Source organism: Xiphophorus couchianus, chromosome 10 (genome assembly GCF_001444195.1).
Source record: "Xiphophorus couchianus chromosome 10, X_couchianus-1.0, whole genome shotgun sequence".
In the NCBI taxonomy this organism is placed as follows: Eukaryota; Metazoa; Chordata; class Actinopteri; order Cyprinodontiformes; family Poeciliidae; genus Xiphophorus; species Xiphophorus couchianus.
In genome coordinates, this window is record NC_040237.1 from 7,103,146 (window position 1) to 7,119,077 (window position 15,932).

Below are 15,932 nucleotides of genomic sequence, written 5' to 3' on the forward strand. Positions count from 1 at the left end.
ACAATGTATTGTTAAATTCCTGCAGTATGCATTACAAACAAAAGTATGGGTCCAAAATTAACGCAGTGAACAAAAAGATAAGATAAGGAATCTTATCTTATCTTATTAATTTAAAACACAATCTGGCTAACTTCAAAACTTCTGTAGCAAATAGATTAAAAAACACACAGAGCTATAAATTACAAACATTTATTTATTTTTAATTTTCACAATTATAACCTACAGCTAAAGAAAAGCCAAAATTGAATTTTCAGAATAGTTCAAGATTATAAGGATTTTTATTACAGAAAAGCCTGCCCTCTGAAAAGTATGTATATGCAATGCAGAGCGTAAATGCACTCAGTACTTGGTTGGGGATCCATTTGTATGAAACAGTGCATCAGTGCGGCATGGTGTGGAGGCAATCAACCTATGTGACTGCTGAGTTGTTAAGGCAACCCAGTTTGCTTAAATAGCAACCTTGATTCTGATTCTGTGCCCCTGCATTTATTCAGCTCTCTTAGATCTTGATTTTCAAATTGAATGTAAAATTTACTTTAATCTGAAAGGAGAATTTGGAATCAAAGAGTTCAATTTTGTTTTTATTCTTAATCTAGGTAAAAGGAGTTTAACCTTGTCTCTCACTCTTGAGTGGATTAACATAAGGGATACCACAGAAGTAGCCCATGTCCAGACATATATAAGTGTGTGGTGCATCTTGCTTTGTAAATCTCCCCATGGACTCTTAAATTGGCTTTGCTTCACAGTCTTCTTATGGGTGCAGTTTTTATGCATTTTTTCCTTCCACTCAACTTTACATAATAACATTGTTATTGGACAAAGTCTTCTGTCCTCACTTAAGCAGTGATTTAAATTTAGAAATAAGAACAGCTTTTTAGCCATTCGTTTTGGTTTTGGATAATCTACACAATCAAATAGTCGATATTGTAAAAAGATTTTATATTGAGAAATGTTTCACACTTGGTTTTTTTTCATGAATAAATCCACTGATACTTGGAATGCCTCAAAATGGACATTTGAGTGGGTAATGGGCCAATTAAAATATATTAGCTGAGAAAATGTTTATTTTTGTGAGTGTATTTGCAAACATATCTCGGTTTTTAAGGGTTTTAAAAACCATTTCCATGTAGCTTCCCCTTACATTAATGCCTGGAATGTCCTAAAGATTTAAGAAATGAAGAGCTAAGTGCTCACAATGAGTGGAAAGAGGTGAAATGCGATTTTTGGTGGTGAGATTAGTGTAGATGTTTTCTGTTTTAATTCATGTCACTGTGCAGAAAGAGGATATCAGTATATTATCTGGACTTATTTATATTATTAATTAAGAAAAGGTGGTAAAAAACAAATCTATAAAACACTGCATTTGTCGTTTAAACCAAACCAGTAGCAGACGAAGAGAATTAATCAGCCAAATTGAATTTGCTCAACCTGCATGCACACAGCCTGTCCTTTTAACTCGTCGAGCGCTCTCCAATGCAAAAGGACAACACAGTGTTTTGTGAAAAGCTACTTGAATCCTTGCATAATTAGAGGTCTCATAGCTGTGTTGAAGATGGGGGTGGAGAAGAGAGGCTAGCTGAGCTGCATTTAGGGAGGCAAAGTGAAAAGCAGTTGTGTGTTTTCAGGAGATTGTGTTCATCAAACAGACAGCTGAGAATGGATCAGAGGAGAGAAGCGAGTAATCTGTGAAGCAAAATGGAGGCCAAATTTGATATGAGAATTTTGAAAACAGACCTTTTACAGCCTTTGCAGGTTTTCTTTCTGGATTACCCTGGAATTAACTTCATCAATCTTCCCATGAACTCCGACCAGAGCACTTTCTTAAACGTATTGGCCATGTCCCTAATAAAGCTCGTAGCAAACTGCCAAGGGGACTTCTTGTGCCTGCCTTCAACCTTTACACTCAAGTTTGTAGATTAAACAAATAATAGTTATCCTCCCAACTGAGCAGTGGACTTCTGTAGCTCCTCTCGAGTGACCATGGCCCTATTGGCTGCTTGTCTCATTAAAGTTCTCCTGGCCTGTCAGTTTAGATGATTTAACAGTGGTTTGTGAGATCTTCAAAGCTTGGGATGTTCTTTTTAAAACCTAACCCTGCTTTAATCCTCCCCACAAATTTATTTCTGATCCATCGGCTGTGTTTCTTGGTCTTCATGCTGTTTGTCTGCTTATGTTCTCTAACAAACCTCTAAGGCTTTAAGAGCTGCTTTTATGCAGAGATTAAATTGCACAGATCTCCCTTTCATAATTAGATGATGTCTGAAGATGATTGTTTGCATTTGAATTTCTTTAGGGGTGTTGGGGGGGCGAAATAGGAAAAGGTTTAAGTGGCATGCTACTGTATGTATTAATATAAACCCTGGAAGAGGTTCAGAGAGTGACATGGCTACAGACGTTCATCATATTTGACACTAGCATTGCAAACCTTAAGCATTTTTTAAGGGTATTCTTTTCAGTGTTCGCCTTTTGTCATACAGGACATTCTTGCAAGAAACATTATAATTCCTCCTAAGTGTTTGCGTGTACTAACTGGGTCTGTGCTCTTCGGGAATAGCCCGTGGCTTAAACAATGGAGCTTATTCTGAACAGCTGAGGCTGCGCAAATTTAATTAGCCTTAGCTACAGAATGATCAGTGAGTGAATTATGCAATGTAGGCTCTTTTCATCTGAAGCACCAGCATAATTAAGCTGATATAAAATATCATTAGAGGTGACAGGCTGTTAAAAGACACAATAATTGACTGGACTGTCATTAAGGAGCTGCCTCCGCAAACAGAGTACGGAACTTGCTTGGGGAAGTGGTGCCATCTAGCGTAAAGGTTTGGCATTAGCTATCAACCGCAAAGTTTGCTTCACTGGAAATATTTTACGGTTGGTATACCGTAAAATGTACGGTATATACACTTTAATTAATGACATTAAAGTGTCATTAATTAGTTACAAAACCTGCAAAAAACACACTGAAGGAAAGATGGATGAAATGGTAGATGGGTGTATGATTAAAAATATCAAATTGGTAAAGGAGATGTTTATCAATTATTATAGATAATTGAGAAACAGATGAATGAAAGAGAAAATGTTGGGCAAATGATTAGAAAGAGGAACACATGGATAATGGAAAGCATGAATGATACAGTATAACATGGACAAACTGATGGGCAATATAAAGCTAGATGGAAGGAAAGAAGGTTTCCTATTTTGATCTGAGTTACTCGAATTAATTGATTTTTGGACTCTCAGATACATGGATATGGACAAGACTCCTGTGAGTATGAAGGGACAAATGAGTACAGGCTACAGATTGATGTACATAATTTTTTCCCCCCTCTCCATGTTGAACTCAACCACAGTAAAGATGACACAGAGACAGATCATATATTAGCATGTTATGGAAGTTTTTATTATAATGTAAAATCAGTCAGCTAACAGTATGTAAGGAAACAAACTGAGCTACCACAATCCAACCATTGAAGACAAAATTCTCTGAAGGCACTGAATCATTTGAAGAATAACTTGATCAAACTCAAAACATTCAAACCCATATTCCAACCCTTGGAGATGTTATGCTTGCAAAACTGATCAATAGACATCAACATATGCAATAAATGTGGGAGATACATGATACTGTGAAGGCTTAAAAGTGACCAAGCTCCTTTCTGCACCGATTTGGCAGAAAATGCAAAAACAACAACTCAACTTTAAACCTTAAAGAATCCGTGACATCAGTTATAGGAACTACTTTGTAACGTTACAACAGAACCCTACTAGACTAGTTCTACAACAGCACAATTCTGCAGGGTTGAATCTAATAAAGTCATTGCAAAAATGACAAGAGTACAGAGTGCAACAGCAAAATGGAATCAATCAGTTTGTGGCTTGATGGTCTCAGCGGTCATACTCCTTATCAATGAACTTGGCAATAGTAGACAGCTGGACATTTGTTGTACCCTCATAAATGGTTCCTGAACGTGGAGAAAAACAGAAAAATGTGATTTTATTCCAGGATTGCACCTGTCCCCTGGTATGCAGTTATGCATTAGATATGTTCTAGCTTCATTATTTGAACAGATTGCAGCTTTGTAAAGTCAAAAACGTTAAACCTAAAAGTGAAACTGAATGAAGCAAGTGATTATACAGTAGACGATATACACGGTATGTGTTTTAATACCCCTTTTTTCATGTAGATTTTTCATTTAGGTAAGAGCTTGTAGGGATTTGTTTCTGTGCATTTTTTCAGTAAAAAATATTTAAATTATTATTTTTTTTTACTTTAACAGGCATTGTTGTACTGGTCAACATTCCTGTACACCAGCTGGAAAACTGGGAGCCCATGTGTCATGAGAACAGATCTTACTTTTTTATTTACAGCAGCTTCACTAAACTGTGTTGGTGTGATGACACTGGGGGCAGCAGTTGTGTGTGGGGGATTCCTTCTGAGTTCCAGTTCCAGTTGCTGCAGTCCCCAGCCCCACTCTGGTCCAATCACAAACACCCAAATGTGTGTGTCCCTAATACAGCTTATAATACTTCTATTCTCTACAAACAGAGCCTTGAAAATGTGTTTATTCCTCATGGACATTTTCAGATTTTGTCTCAAACATAACAGCCAGTGTGTTTTCTTGGGCTTGTTTGTGACAGACCAACACAAAAAGATGCAGAACTGTGAAGTGGATTGAAAATAATAGAGTTGGCACATTCTCTATGCACGTACCAACTCTGATCAGCTTCCCTGTCCCAGATCATGAACGCATCTCCACAACATGATGGTGCTATCATCATGTAACGCAACACAATTATGTGTTTGGTGGCATAGATATAGCTTGATTTCACATCTATCACATGAAATCAAGCCAATTTTAGTGAAGCGGTGCAACGTCTCGTTGAGGCTCACCAATTTTACAGTCTCTGTAGTATTTCTCTATGGGGTAGTCCTTGGTGAAGCCGACTCCTCCCATCCATTCGATGCATTTTGACGTAGTTAGAGTTGCGACCTGGATAATATTATACAAAACACAAATACTTCACGATGCTTGACTCAAGCTGATGTCGTCAAGTTCCACTAGAGATTTCTTGACAAACACAGAGGCATGGGTCAGAGACAGGAAAATGCACACAGCTTCCTCTTTTCTAAGCAATCAAAAAGCACACCTCAGAGGAGAAGTATTTGGCCATGCAGGCCTCTTTGATGAAAGGTCTGCCGGCTTCTTTCAGACGGGCGGCGTTGTACGTCAGCAGACGCGCCGCTTCGATCTGGGTCGCTACGTGAGCTATTTGATGCTGCATGCCCTGGGACACAGAATAGTGCGTTGTTAACAAACTGCCCTCAAAAGTGAATGTGCATGTACAGAAGAGGGGAGTTGTCTGTAAGATCCCACACACCTGAAAGTCAAAGATGCGCTTTCCAAACTGCACCCGCTGTCTGGTGTAAGGAATAGTATGGTCAAAGCAACCCTGAGCCAGGCCAACCATCTGCAGTCCAGGGTGGGGAAAGTGAACACATCACTAAGTTGCACTGAACGCATTTTATTGAAAACCACTAACGTCCCAAATTTTTGCTGCATACCTGTGCAGCAATTCCAATCCTGCCTTCATTCAACATTCCAATAGCATATTTGTATCCATGACCGACCTCTCCTAAAATATTCGCCTCTGGCACCTACAACAGACAACAGAAGGTTTGTAGAGAAAAACAAAAAACCTGGTCTACATCAGTCCAGTTCAGCTCAGAGCGTTTGGCTCCACCTTGACGTTGTCAAAGTTTAGAGGGCAGGTGGAGGATGCACGCAGGCCAAGCTTGTTCTCCTTTTTGCAAATCTCGAGCCCCGGCGTGTCCCGGTCCACGATAAAGCAGGTAATCCCTTTGTATCCCTGCAAAACAAAACAAGAAGCCTTAAACTGATGCTTAGCACAAGACACAAGAACCCATCTGATGCATTCTGGTATGTTACTAGATTTGAGTAATTCTCCAAACCCAAGATTGGGGAATGAAATAAAAATGCATTAAGAAGCTTTATAGAATCTTACAGCAGAGAGATCTATGTTGGCCATCACTAGGAAAACCCCTGAAAGCTCTGCGTTGCTGATCCACATCTTGGATCCATTGATTATGAAATAGTCCTTGTGTTTTTCCGCTCGTGTCTTCAGAGAAAAAGCATCGCTCCCCGATTCGGCTTCAGAGAGGCAGAAGCTTCCAATCTGTCAGAAGCCACAAGATACAAAGAATTACAGGAACTGTACTGCGATATGGTAAATATACCAGTGTAATCTTGTAATATGCATTTAAGAAATAAGTTTCTCTTCTGCCCAGGTGTACCAGATTACTGATGGACTACTGCCCCACCCACACACATTCAGTAGATTTCAGACATCATGTCTTGTCCCAGTCATGAAAACATACACTGTTCCATTCAGAATGAAATGAAAAGTCTGTCCACCAAGTGGTTGCAGTAAACTTTGAGCCTCTGCGGTTAGAAATTTGAGATCCGAAGGCAGTGAAAGACAAAAGATGGCCGTTCAGTGAAAGCTGAAGAAACTTTATTAAAAAAATTTAATCCGTTTAAATGATATCACCTACCACTCTATTTTAACCCTCCATCTCTTGAATTGAAGTTAACTGTAATTATTTCACTTCTGGCATCCCTTCTTTAGACATAAGATTGTTTGTTTATTATTGTTTGTTCAGAGTTAGGATACGGTAATAACTGCCTCACCATATCAGTTGACAGTCGGTTGAGGTACTTCTCTTTCTGAGCCGGCGTGCCAAGTTTCACAAACAGTGTGTTGATGAGTGTGTTTTGGACGTCGCAGAGCACAGCCACAGAGGGATCCACCTTCGCCAGCTCTTCAATCACCAGGATAGAGGAGAAAAACGAGGAGCCAGTGCCGCCATATTCTGGGTCAATTTCCACCCCCATAAGCTGGGCAGAAAAAGGAACAAAAACAAAAATACTCAGAATAACTTTAAATGTAAGAATATTTAAGATAATTACTTAATAATTGCTTATTAATAAACCAACAAACCACTGAAAAGTTTATTTTATAAATCGGTTAAAACATGAAATCCAAATATATTATTTTATTATATGTAGAATTACACATTTTAGCCATTTAATTCAATTAATTTTAAAGATTGGGGGTTAGCGTTAACACAACCCATAACATTCAGTTTCTCAGTAAGTATATTACATGAAAATCAATAAAAAAATATCTTCAACACACACATTATGCCATGGTTATGGATTACACAATCACAGGATGTGAACTAATGTATCCAAGCATAACAATGGAAGGCTGGGTGGAAGGAAAATGTGTGGTAGAGAAAAGTGCATAAACAACAATGTATAAAACAGCCAGTGCCACTATGAAAAACATTTTGTGTTTTTATTTTTTTGCAAAAACACATTTTAGGTCTACAAGAAGCAAGTGGGAAAATGTCTTCTGGTATAATAAGACCAAGGTGTAATTTTGTTTACCATAATTCCAAGAGGTGTTTGGTAAAAAATGTACACTGTACTGTACATCACCAGAAGATCCATATTACCCAGTGAGGTATGGCAGTAGAAGCATCATGCTGTGGGCATGTTTTTCCTTAGCTGGAAGTCATTGTGGAGGCGATTAACAAAGGCTATTTAATATCCAGTGTACCTTTCAGGAGTCTGGCATTACTGCGTTAAAAAATGTATGCTATTTTGGAATATATTAAGATGCAGTGTACATACCCCCTGCTCAAACATGGATGTAATGACTTCTTCATCCATGACAGAATTTTCATCCATCATTGGCACAAGTGGGGCGATGCGCTCTTGTGCATATTTCCTCACTGTTAATCAGTAACATAGATTAGAAGGTTTTGTCTCCAGCTCTCTGCAGCAGCAGGAACACAGCTTTGCTGCTCACCTGCGTCCCTCATCATGCTCTCCTCCTCTGAATATGTCTGTAGGGGAGGGAAGGCCACCACTCCACCTGCCTGGTTTGGAGCCACTGCTGGGGCAGAAGTAGTCCTGCTCCTCAATCCAGACTGACATGCCCCCCATGATGGACGAGAGATCTGCCTGAGGGACTGACAGTCAACAAGAGAGGGAAGACTGTATTCACATCGAGTGTCCATCATAATTTCCATTACTTATCAATACATTTGCAACCAGTCAGTTGTTTATGATATCACACAAGTGGGTTGACGCTTTAGCAAAGGTTAGCATCTACTGAGTGATTAGCTAGCTAGGTGACATAAATATAAAATTAATGACAAAATGAGTGAAAAATACAGATTTTCCGTTGTATGGCGCAGTAGCCTGATATGAGAGCACACAGAAACACAGAGCACAGTCTCACCTTTGACAAAAATCTGACCAACGGGGCAGCCATGGTTTGTTATGAAACTGCGAGTATAGTTAGGCTGATGGTGCCTTCATGGAGGTATGGAATCTCCCCTTTGTTACACAGAAATTATGTCTTCTTTTTTAAGGTATGTGGTTTTTAGACTTTCTATCAATAAAGCCCTATAATATATTAATATAACACATACTGGAAATTTGCTCTAGTATAAATGTCCTAAATATTTTTGAGAAATTGTGCCTGAATCAAACTTTGTCTGATGTTACCAGAAGGCAACGTTTCGAACGCATAGATGTAAAAAGGTAGATGCCGCATTTATTGCCTCCATATAAGCCATACGTCAGCGGCCACCATATTGTGAGTGGCACAAAAACTAATACTATCATACCTGAAAGCAAGGTTCTCCTAACAGAAGTTTAGCAATATAATGGTGCCCTGCGATGGACTGGCAACCTGTCCAGGGTGTAAGCCGCCTCTTGCCTGAAACATTCGCTGGAGAAAGGCACCAGCATCCCGTAGTGGGCAAGGGTGTAAGAAAATGGATGGATGGATGAATAATAACGACGCACACACACACACACACACAGAGAAACTATATATATATATATATATATATATATATATATATATATATATATATATATATATATATGTGTGTGTGTGTGTGTGTGTGTGCGCGTGTGGGTGTGGGTGTGTGTGGGCGTGTGTGTAATAAAATTGGAAGATTGTCATTAACAATATTATTACTGCATATTTAGAAGTCAGGTGCTTGTTTTGAACTAAAGACATTCGTATTTAATTGCTGAGCATTTAAACTTATTAAGTTTGAAAAGCAATTTGTTTTTAAATAACATATTTAAATGTTTCACATTTAAATGCCACTCACAATATGGCGGCCATGTTGACGTTACCATATGTCTATGGTAACGGCTATCAAGCAATAAAGCATGAGCTATGGTAACGGCTATCTAGCAATAAAGCATGAGCTTCATGTTCCTGTGAGTAACATTAGAATCCGAAACGTCAAATAGGAACTCGGGTGAAGATGGTTTCAAACTTGAATTTTACAGAATAACTTCAGAGAGATTAAGAAGGAACAAGGCATTAGCAATGCTACTAATAGATACCTACTGAAGATAATACGAGCAGCTACGACACTCCGTCTAGGTGTCTTTGGATGTTCTTTCAGATTCAACGGAGAAAACAAAAAATGGAGGAGATAAAAACTGAGCCTGTGGATTTCGTGAAAGAGTTTCAGGAATACCTAACCCAGCAAACTCAGCATGTCAACATGATTTCGGGTTCTGTTTGTGGAGAAAAAGAGACAACGGAGCCGTTCCATGCCGGTGGGAAGGAGTACAAAACAAAAGAGGAATAAGTGTCAGATAAATATCTATTCTGAAGCCATGGTCATATAATCTATGTGTGTGTGTGTGTGTGTTCGTAGTTGCCCCGAGATGTGAGCACAATGTCCTGGACCCTCCTTCTGTGGAGGTGAGCCTGCCAATGGAGGATGGATCAGATATACAAGTGGAGAGTCTGGAGAGAACTTGCGATGGGAAATACAAGTGCAGCTACTGCAGCTATGCTAACAAGGGCATGGCTCGTTTAATAGAGCACATACGCATCCACACAGGTCAGAGCTTCCATTACATTTTAACACTCTAGGGCATTATAACAAGCTGCAAACTTCAACCCTAATCTGTTGGCATTCCTGATAGAAACGTGTAAAATACAATTTTTTGTAAGGAAAAAGGGTATTTTTATTCAAATGTACGTTATTTTAGGGGGAGGAGGGAAAACAAATGTTTTTAATAAACCACTTCTTTGTTGATTTGGCCAAATGTTATATGCATTATCCTATAGATTGACCTATTTTTGTCCAAGTGAAATCATCCTATACTTTTGTATCTTAAAATCTCTCAACTTACATTAGCAAGACCCTTGTAATACAAATAGGCCCACAGCATCACAGATCCTCTGTCATACTAAGCATGAGGTGCATTTACCATCTTCTCGCCCAGTGTGTGACATTTTATTTGGTGTGTGCCAACATCTGGTTTTCAACTGTACTTATCAGTACAATACATGTAATGCAATGTTATTACCTCTGTTTTTGCAGTACGTTGGGCAATAAAACTGGAAATATTTCTTCATGTAGGTGAAAAGCCTCACCGCTGCCAGCTGTGCCCGTTTGCTTCAGCATACGAGCGCCACCTGGAAGCGCACATGCGCTCCCACACGGGAGAGAAGCCCTACAAGTGTGACCTCTGCGCCTTCCGATGCAGCGACCGGAGCAACCTGTCACACCACCGCCGCCGCCGCCACAAGCTTCTGCCCACCAGAGTGGCCCGTTCCCCTTTCGCCAACAAGAGGATGCTGAGCTCTTTGCAGAAGAGGACGGGCTCTCTTGGATTCGGTCGACGGCTCCTGATCAATCTCAGCCCTCCCTCAGTCGTCTTGCCCAGGTCCGACTATTTTAGCGAGTTTTCACACAAAATCCACCAGTTGAATGGCAGCGAATACAAAACGCCCCCTAAGACTGATGAGAACGAGAGCCAGAGCCGGGGTGAAAACGGCTTTAGAAACTCGCTGGATCAGCTTTCTGCTCTTGCGGGAGAGGACTTTGAGGCTCTCGCTGAGCCTCAAAGTCCTGCGTCCACCGACAGGCAGTCCTTAACGGACGAAAAACCGATCCTGGTGGAGCAGGTGGCAGTCTGCTCCAACGGCGTGCAGACGTCTCCGCCTAAAGAATCCCCCACCTCAGGTCATAAAAGCTACAGTCCTGCATCTGGCTGTGGCATGGATGCTAACATCAACACTTGGAATGGCAGTGTTAGCAACAGCCTGGCGAGCACACCAACGCCCGCTGCAAATGCTCCAAGCGAAGAAGAGCAAAACCTTTTGCACAGATGCCAGCATTGTGATATCCGCTTTTCTGATAACATAATCTATACCATTCACATGGGCTGCCACGGCTACGAACATCCATTCCAATGCAACATCTGTGGTCATATGTGCATGGACAAATACAATTTTGCGTGCCATTTTGCCCGTGGACAACATAAGAAGTGAAATAAGTACACAGAAACCTAATGAAATTGAAGTTACGGATTTCCTGTGCTTTTATTCTGATTTGTCACGTCAAATCAATAAACCTCAATGTATTGCCTTTTTTTTTTTTTTTTAAAGGCTAACACAATGTGGTGCCTCAATTTGAAGTTAAATGAAGCCGATATGTGGTTTTATTGAATACAACACAGACACTTCACTCCCACCCATTACCTTTCGTGGAAACAGAGCACTGTTCATTGCGTTACCTGACAATGAAAAGAATACAATACAGCTGGAAACCAGATAAGGCTTCCCCCCTTAACTGAAAAGCCAAGTACACTGGAGCAGCTGCAGACACCCAGAGCTCAGGTTGAAAGGACTGTTGTAATGTAAGAGGCGCCTATTCCATGGTATAACATTGTGGAGGGAGCATTATGGTGAGGGCTTGCGTTTCTTCAGCAGGGACAGAGAAAACTGCTGAGTTAATGTGACGATGGACTGAACTAAATACTAGAAGAAAACGACATGTGACTAAGTGGATGTTCATCTTCCTGCAGGAGAAACAGCCAGATCTACAATGGAATGGTTTATATCAAAGCATACTTATGTATTAGAGAACATAACTAACTGAAAATCTATGAATAGACTTAAAAGCTGATGTTCAGATGTTTCTAACCATTCTGATTGAGGTTGAGCTGTTTTGGAATAAATGATTAAAAAAAAAAAAAACTGAAGGTGTCTTGATGCGCAAAGCTGCTAGAGACATAACGCAAATGTAAATAACTTGCAGCTGTAAGTGCAGCACCAGGTGATTCTCAGCGACTCAGAGGGATGAATAAAAATGAATACCACACTTTTCAGATTTTCATTTATTTAAAAGAGTTGGAAAAACCTGGTCTGTGTTTTTTACATCAGCAGTAAGCATATATAGGTTGTTAGGGAAGTGGTAATTCTAAAGCTTAGAGAAATCATCTGTGGGCCTGACTTAGAGACTCTGGATCTGTAACGTTACGTCACTCAGGACATTTTCAAAGGACTTATCTGCTTTCACTGTAAGAATTAGAAGGAATTTCTACTGTCTGGCTTCTTAAGGTGCCAACAGAAAATAGAAAACTCTCACAATATATTCTGCAACTTCAGATTAATCAACTTTCCTAATTCTTTTTGTTGTATCATTAATCAACTATAAACAAAACACATACTTTCTAGTCACTACCTGTCATTGTTTCGTTGTATAAACATATAAATTGCCTCTCAGTTTGAAATACCGCAAAGTTTGTAACACAAACTCTCTGTGCTAGGTTGTAAATGTGATCGTGTCTCGTCATGTTCAACATCCCGTCCAAATTTTGTCAACATTTTGGTATTTGTGACACAATTTAGAGGGGATTATAAGAATTTTACCAACAGCTTAGTAAGCTGCTGTACATATGAATCCAAAACAGTATTTGTCGAACCAGCTTTAAATATACACTGCCACCTTACTGTTATACGTACAGCTCTGAAGTGTATAAAGCCTTTAACTGAGTTAATCTTTTGCTGATGTTTAATATTCTCACCAAAAAGCTGGAAAATGTATGTTTTATATTGTTAATTTAAAAATAACTAATTTAATGAAATAATTTAAATAAAACCACATTAGGACACTAACAATCCCTCTAACAAATGCAACCAAAGTATTTAGTGTCAGTGCATGACTTTTTGTTTCCCTGGGGTTTAAATATGATGTGACACAGAGACTACAAGGCCAGAAAAAAGTATTTAGAGGAGATTATGAATAGAATGTGTATTTCCAAAGTAATAAATTACTTCAACATGATTCAATTAACTTTAGCGCAAATAGTCAGCAAAAATAAATTTTATTTGAATTTAAATATATACAGACATCAACCATTCATTGTAATAGTTTCTTTGATGCTATCTTGAAAAAGAACATCACATTGTTTTGTGGTTGCTTATAAACTGTGACAGGATTTCATTCTTTTTGTCATCAAAAATATTCTTCACCACCTGCTCCACACCGATGTCCTCCTCTTGAAGGAAACACACCTCCTGCAGGAACTGTTTCCGCAAGTCGTGAAGGAAAGTCACTTTGCATTCGTTCAGCCGAGCAGCCAGAACCCGCATGTGTTCAGAAGGGACTTGATTTTCTACGAATTAAGCCAGCAAAGGTCGTTGTTATGAAACATGAAAAACGCATATAATAAATGTCAATTGGTTAAGCTCCCAGCTGACCTCTGGCAGCCTTCATAGCCTCCGATATCAGACGTCGACAGGCCTGATCAGCCTGGTGGACCACACTGGTGGCGCACTTGAGACGATCAGCTTCCTGCAACATCAATACGATACATTTCTGAGAAATTGTTCACATCTCAACTTTTCAGCTTTGACTTCCGTTTCACTGCGTTTCACGGATGTGAGAAACTGCAACACACCTTTTGTTCGCTGTTGTCTTCAGCTGGGCTCAATGGATTGTCTAATGCCACAGAGATCAATTCCATTACTCTCTGGCTGATAAAAAGTCACACAGGAAGATAAACCCAGGAAAAAAAAAGCTTTGTAAATCACTTTGTATTTAACAAATAAGAGCCAAAAGCTGTTAATTCTGCTCTCTTACATGTCGGACTTGGACACGTCGTTTGTCGAGTTGAGCGAGATGCTTTGGGATTCCCATGGGTTCTTTTGTGGATTTGGAAATTCCAAACGCTTCTCCATCTCCATGATCACTTTGATGGGAATGGGCTTAGGTCTGCTTTGGTTCCTCCTGATGCAGGTCTCTAAATCACACTGCAGATACACCTGGCAGAATCCCAGCGACACTGCAACCACAATTGACATGTTTAGAAAAACAAAACAAAAAAACACTTCAGGGTGCTGAGGAGCATATTCTTTTGACAAAGAGTCCTTACGCTTTCTTGCAAGTTGGTACACTTCGTATCTCATGCTTGGGTAGTAGAAGTTGTCATCTAAAAGAAAGAGCAGTGGCGTCCCGTCAGTGTGCGACTCTTTAGGCTGCAGTAGAGCTTGAACACATGGTTGCCATGCAGCTCCATTGATGAGAGGGTTGCTTGGCAACTCTACCACCACTTCAGGCTGCTCCAAGACCTGCTCTATGCACTGCAACACAGCTTGTCTGTAGGACTTCCAATTAGAGTGCTGAAAGAGAATAAAAAAATACATGATCACTGATAAAAAAAAAATTGCATATTTAGAGAAATTTAAGTCAAAAGGCACTTCTGATTTTGCCAGATCAAAAGTGCCTTTTGAAAATAAGAGCCTTCAAGCAGGTATTATTAATCACACTTTTCATTTGGCCCACGTTTCATTTCATTTAACTTAGCCCACCGTTTCATATCGGTCTGTTTTAATATTTAAATCTTAGATGTCGTGTTTTCAGTGAAAGCTCATAAAGACTTGAAAATATCAGTCTTTGTGTGGAGTTTCAGGTTTTTTGAAATAAATAAAATTTTCAACGATACCAAAATTTGTTCAAATGCAACTGAATAATCCGAACTAATTTAAATCCCCCCTATCCAAGCCACTACCATGTCTGTCAGATTGAGACCATCCTCCTCCACGTCGGTGTAATAAGCCATCTCGGGGATCAGCTCGTCGTAGGACACGACTGCTGCTCTCCAGCCGCGCTCCGCCGCGGTACCCACAATCCTGCGGGTCAGCGTTGACTTCCCGGCGGCAGGCAGTCCGCAGAGGACGCACAAACAGGCCGGAGACCATTGCGCAGCTTCGGCCATAAGGTCCAAGAACACCTGGCAGCAGACACAGTACGTAACACCGGCATCCAGCTGCAAGCGTCGCTCTCAAGCCCCACCGCTCTCAGTCCTCTTCCGGTTTGTAAATATTTACCCTCATGCACTAAAATGTAAACGTAAGCTAAAAATGTGCCGCCCGATCCCGGGCTTAACAGCAAACATCATTTATAAGTCGTCAAGGAAATCATATTTTGCTCGTTGCTCTAACACCGGAAGAAAACCTGGACAGGTTCCTCTTTGCGCATGCGCCCAGCGGAAGAAACGTCATGCACGAACCGGGAGGGGTTTTGAACTGATAGGGATGGGGAGAGGGGCTTCGAAAAATAAAATGCAATGCTTTCGAAATTAGTTTAATCTTTACCTATACTTTGTTTTGTCGGAAATGTGTGAAAAGCTAAGTAGGATATCATTATTTTTTTGACCATGTTTATTTTGTTGAGGTTTTTGGGGGTTATAAAGAAAGAAAAAACAGTGCATAAGTGTGAAGCAGAAAGAAAAGATGCAGTCTTTGAAAAAAAAAAAATCTGTAAACAAAAATCTCATTTAGCATTCAGGGTTTTGATTTAATACTTTGTTGCACCACTAAAAATTTCACTAAAATTACATCTGCATATCGTGTTGTCCTGTTGGAAGATAACCCTTCACCTCGATCTCAAGTCTTTTGTGGCCTTAAACAGATTTTCTTCCAGTATCACCTTAGGCATTAACTCCGACCAGCTTTCTTATGCATTCTGAAGAAAAGTATCCCCATAGCATGATACTGCCATAACCATG

The 15,932-nt window shown here is 39.9% G+C and overlaps 3 protein-coding genes across 3 annotated transcripts; 1 reads left to right on the top strand and 2 right to left on the bottom strand.

Moving 5' to 3' along the window:
* Positions 1-3,376: 3,376 nt before the first annotated feature.
* acadsb (acyl-CoA dehydrogenase short/branched chain) lies at positions 3,377-8,447 on the bottom strand. Its single transcript, XM_028030153.1, has 11 exons — positions 8,332-8,447; positions 7,897-8,059; positions 7,719-7,819; positions 6,711-6,917; positions 6,025-6,195; positions 5,743-5,868; positions 5,564-5,656; positions 5,380-5,469; positions 5,149-5,286; positions 4,892-4,991; positions 3,377-3,962 (listed from the first exon to the last, which is right to left on the bottom strand). Exons 1-11 carry the CDS (start codon positions 8,362-8,364, stop codon positions 3,886-3,888), a joined length of 1,299 nt encoding a protein of 432 aa, XP_027885954.1. The 5' UTR covers positions 8,365-8,447; the 3' UTR covers positions 3,377-3,885.
* Positions 8,448-9,228: 781 nt separating this feature from the next.
* LOC114151945 (zinc finger protein Pegasus) lies at positions 9,229-12,241 on the top strand. Its single transcript, XM_028029500.1, has 3 exons — positions 9,229-9,680; positions 9,782-9,970; positions 10,496-12,241. Exons 1-3 carry the CDS (start codon positions 9,512-9,514, stop codon positions 11,407-11,409), a joined length of 1,272 nt encoding a protein of 423 aa, XP_027885301.1. The 5' UTR covers positions 9,229-9,511; the 3' UTR covers positions 11,410-12,241.
* Positions 11,522-15,593, bottom strand: pstk (phosphoseryl-tRNA kinase). The gene is made up of 6 exons (XM_028029501.1): positions 14,934-15,593; positions 14,298-14,544; positions 14,006-14,207; positions 13,824-13,899; positions 13,624-13,717; positions 11,522-13,538 (listed from the first exon to the last, which is right to left on the bottom strand). Exons 1-6 carry the CDS (start codon positions 15,138-15,140, stop codon positions 13,324-13,326), a joined length of 1,041 nt encoding a protein of 346 aa, XP_027885302.1. The 5' UTR covers positions 15,141-15,593; the 3' UTR covers positions 11,522-13,323.
* Positions 15,594-15,932: the final 339 nt, after the last annotated feature.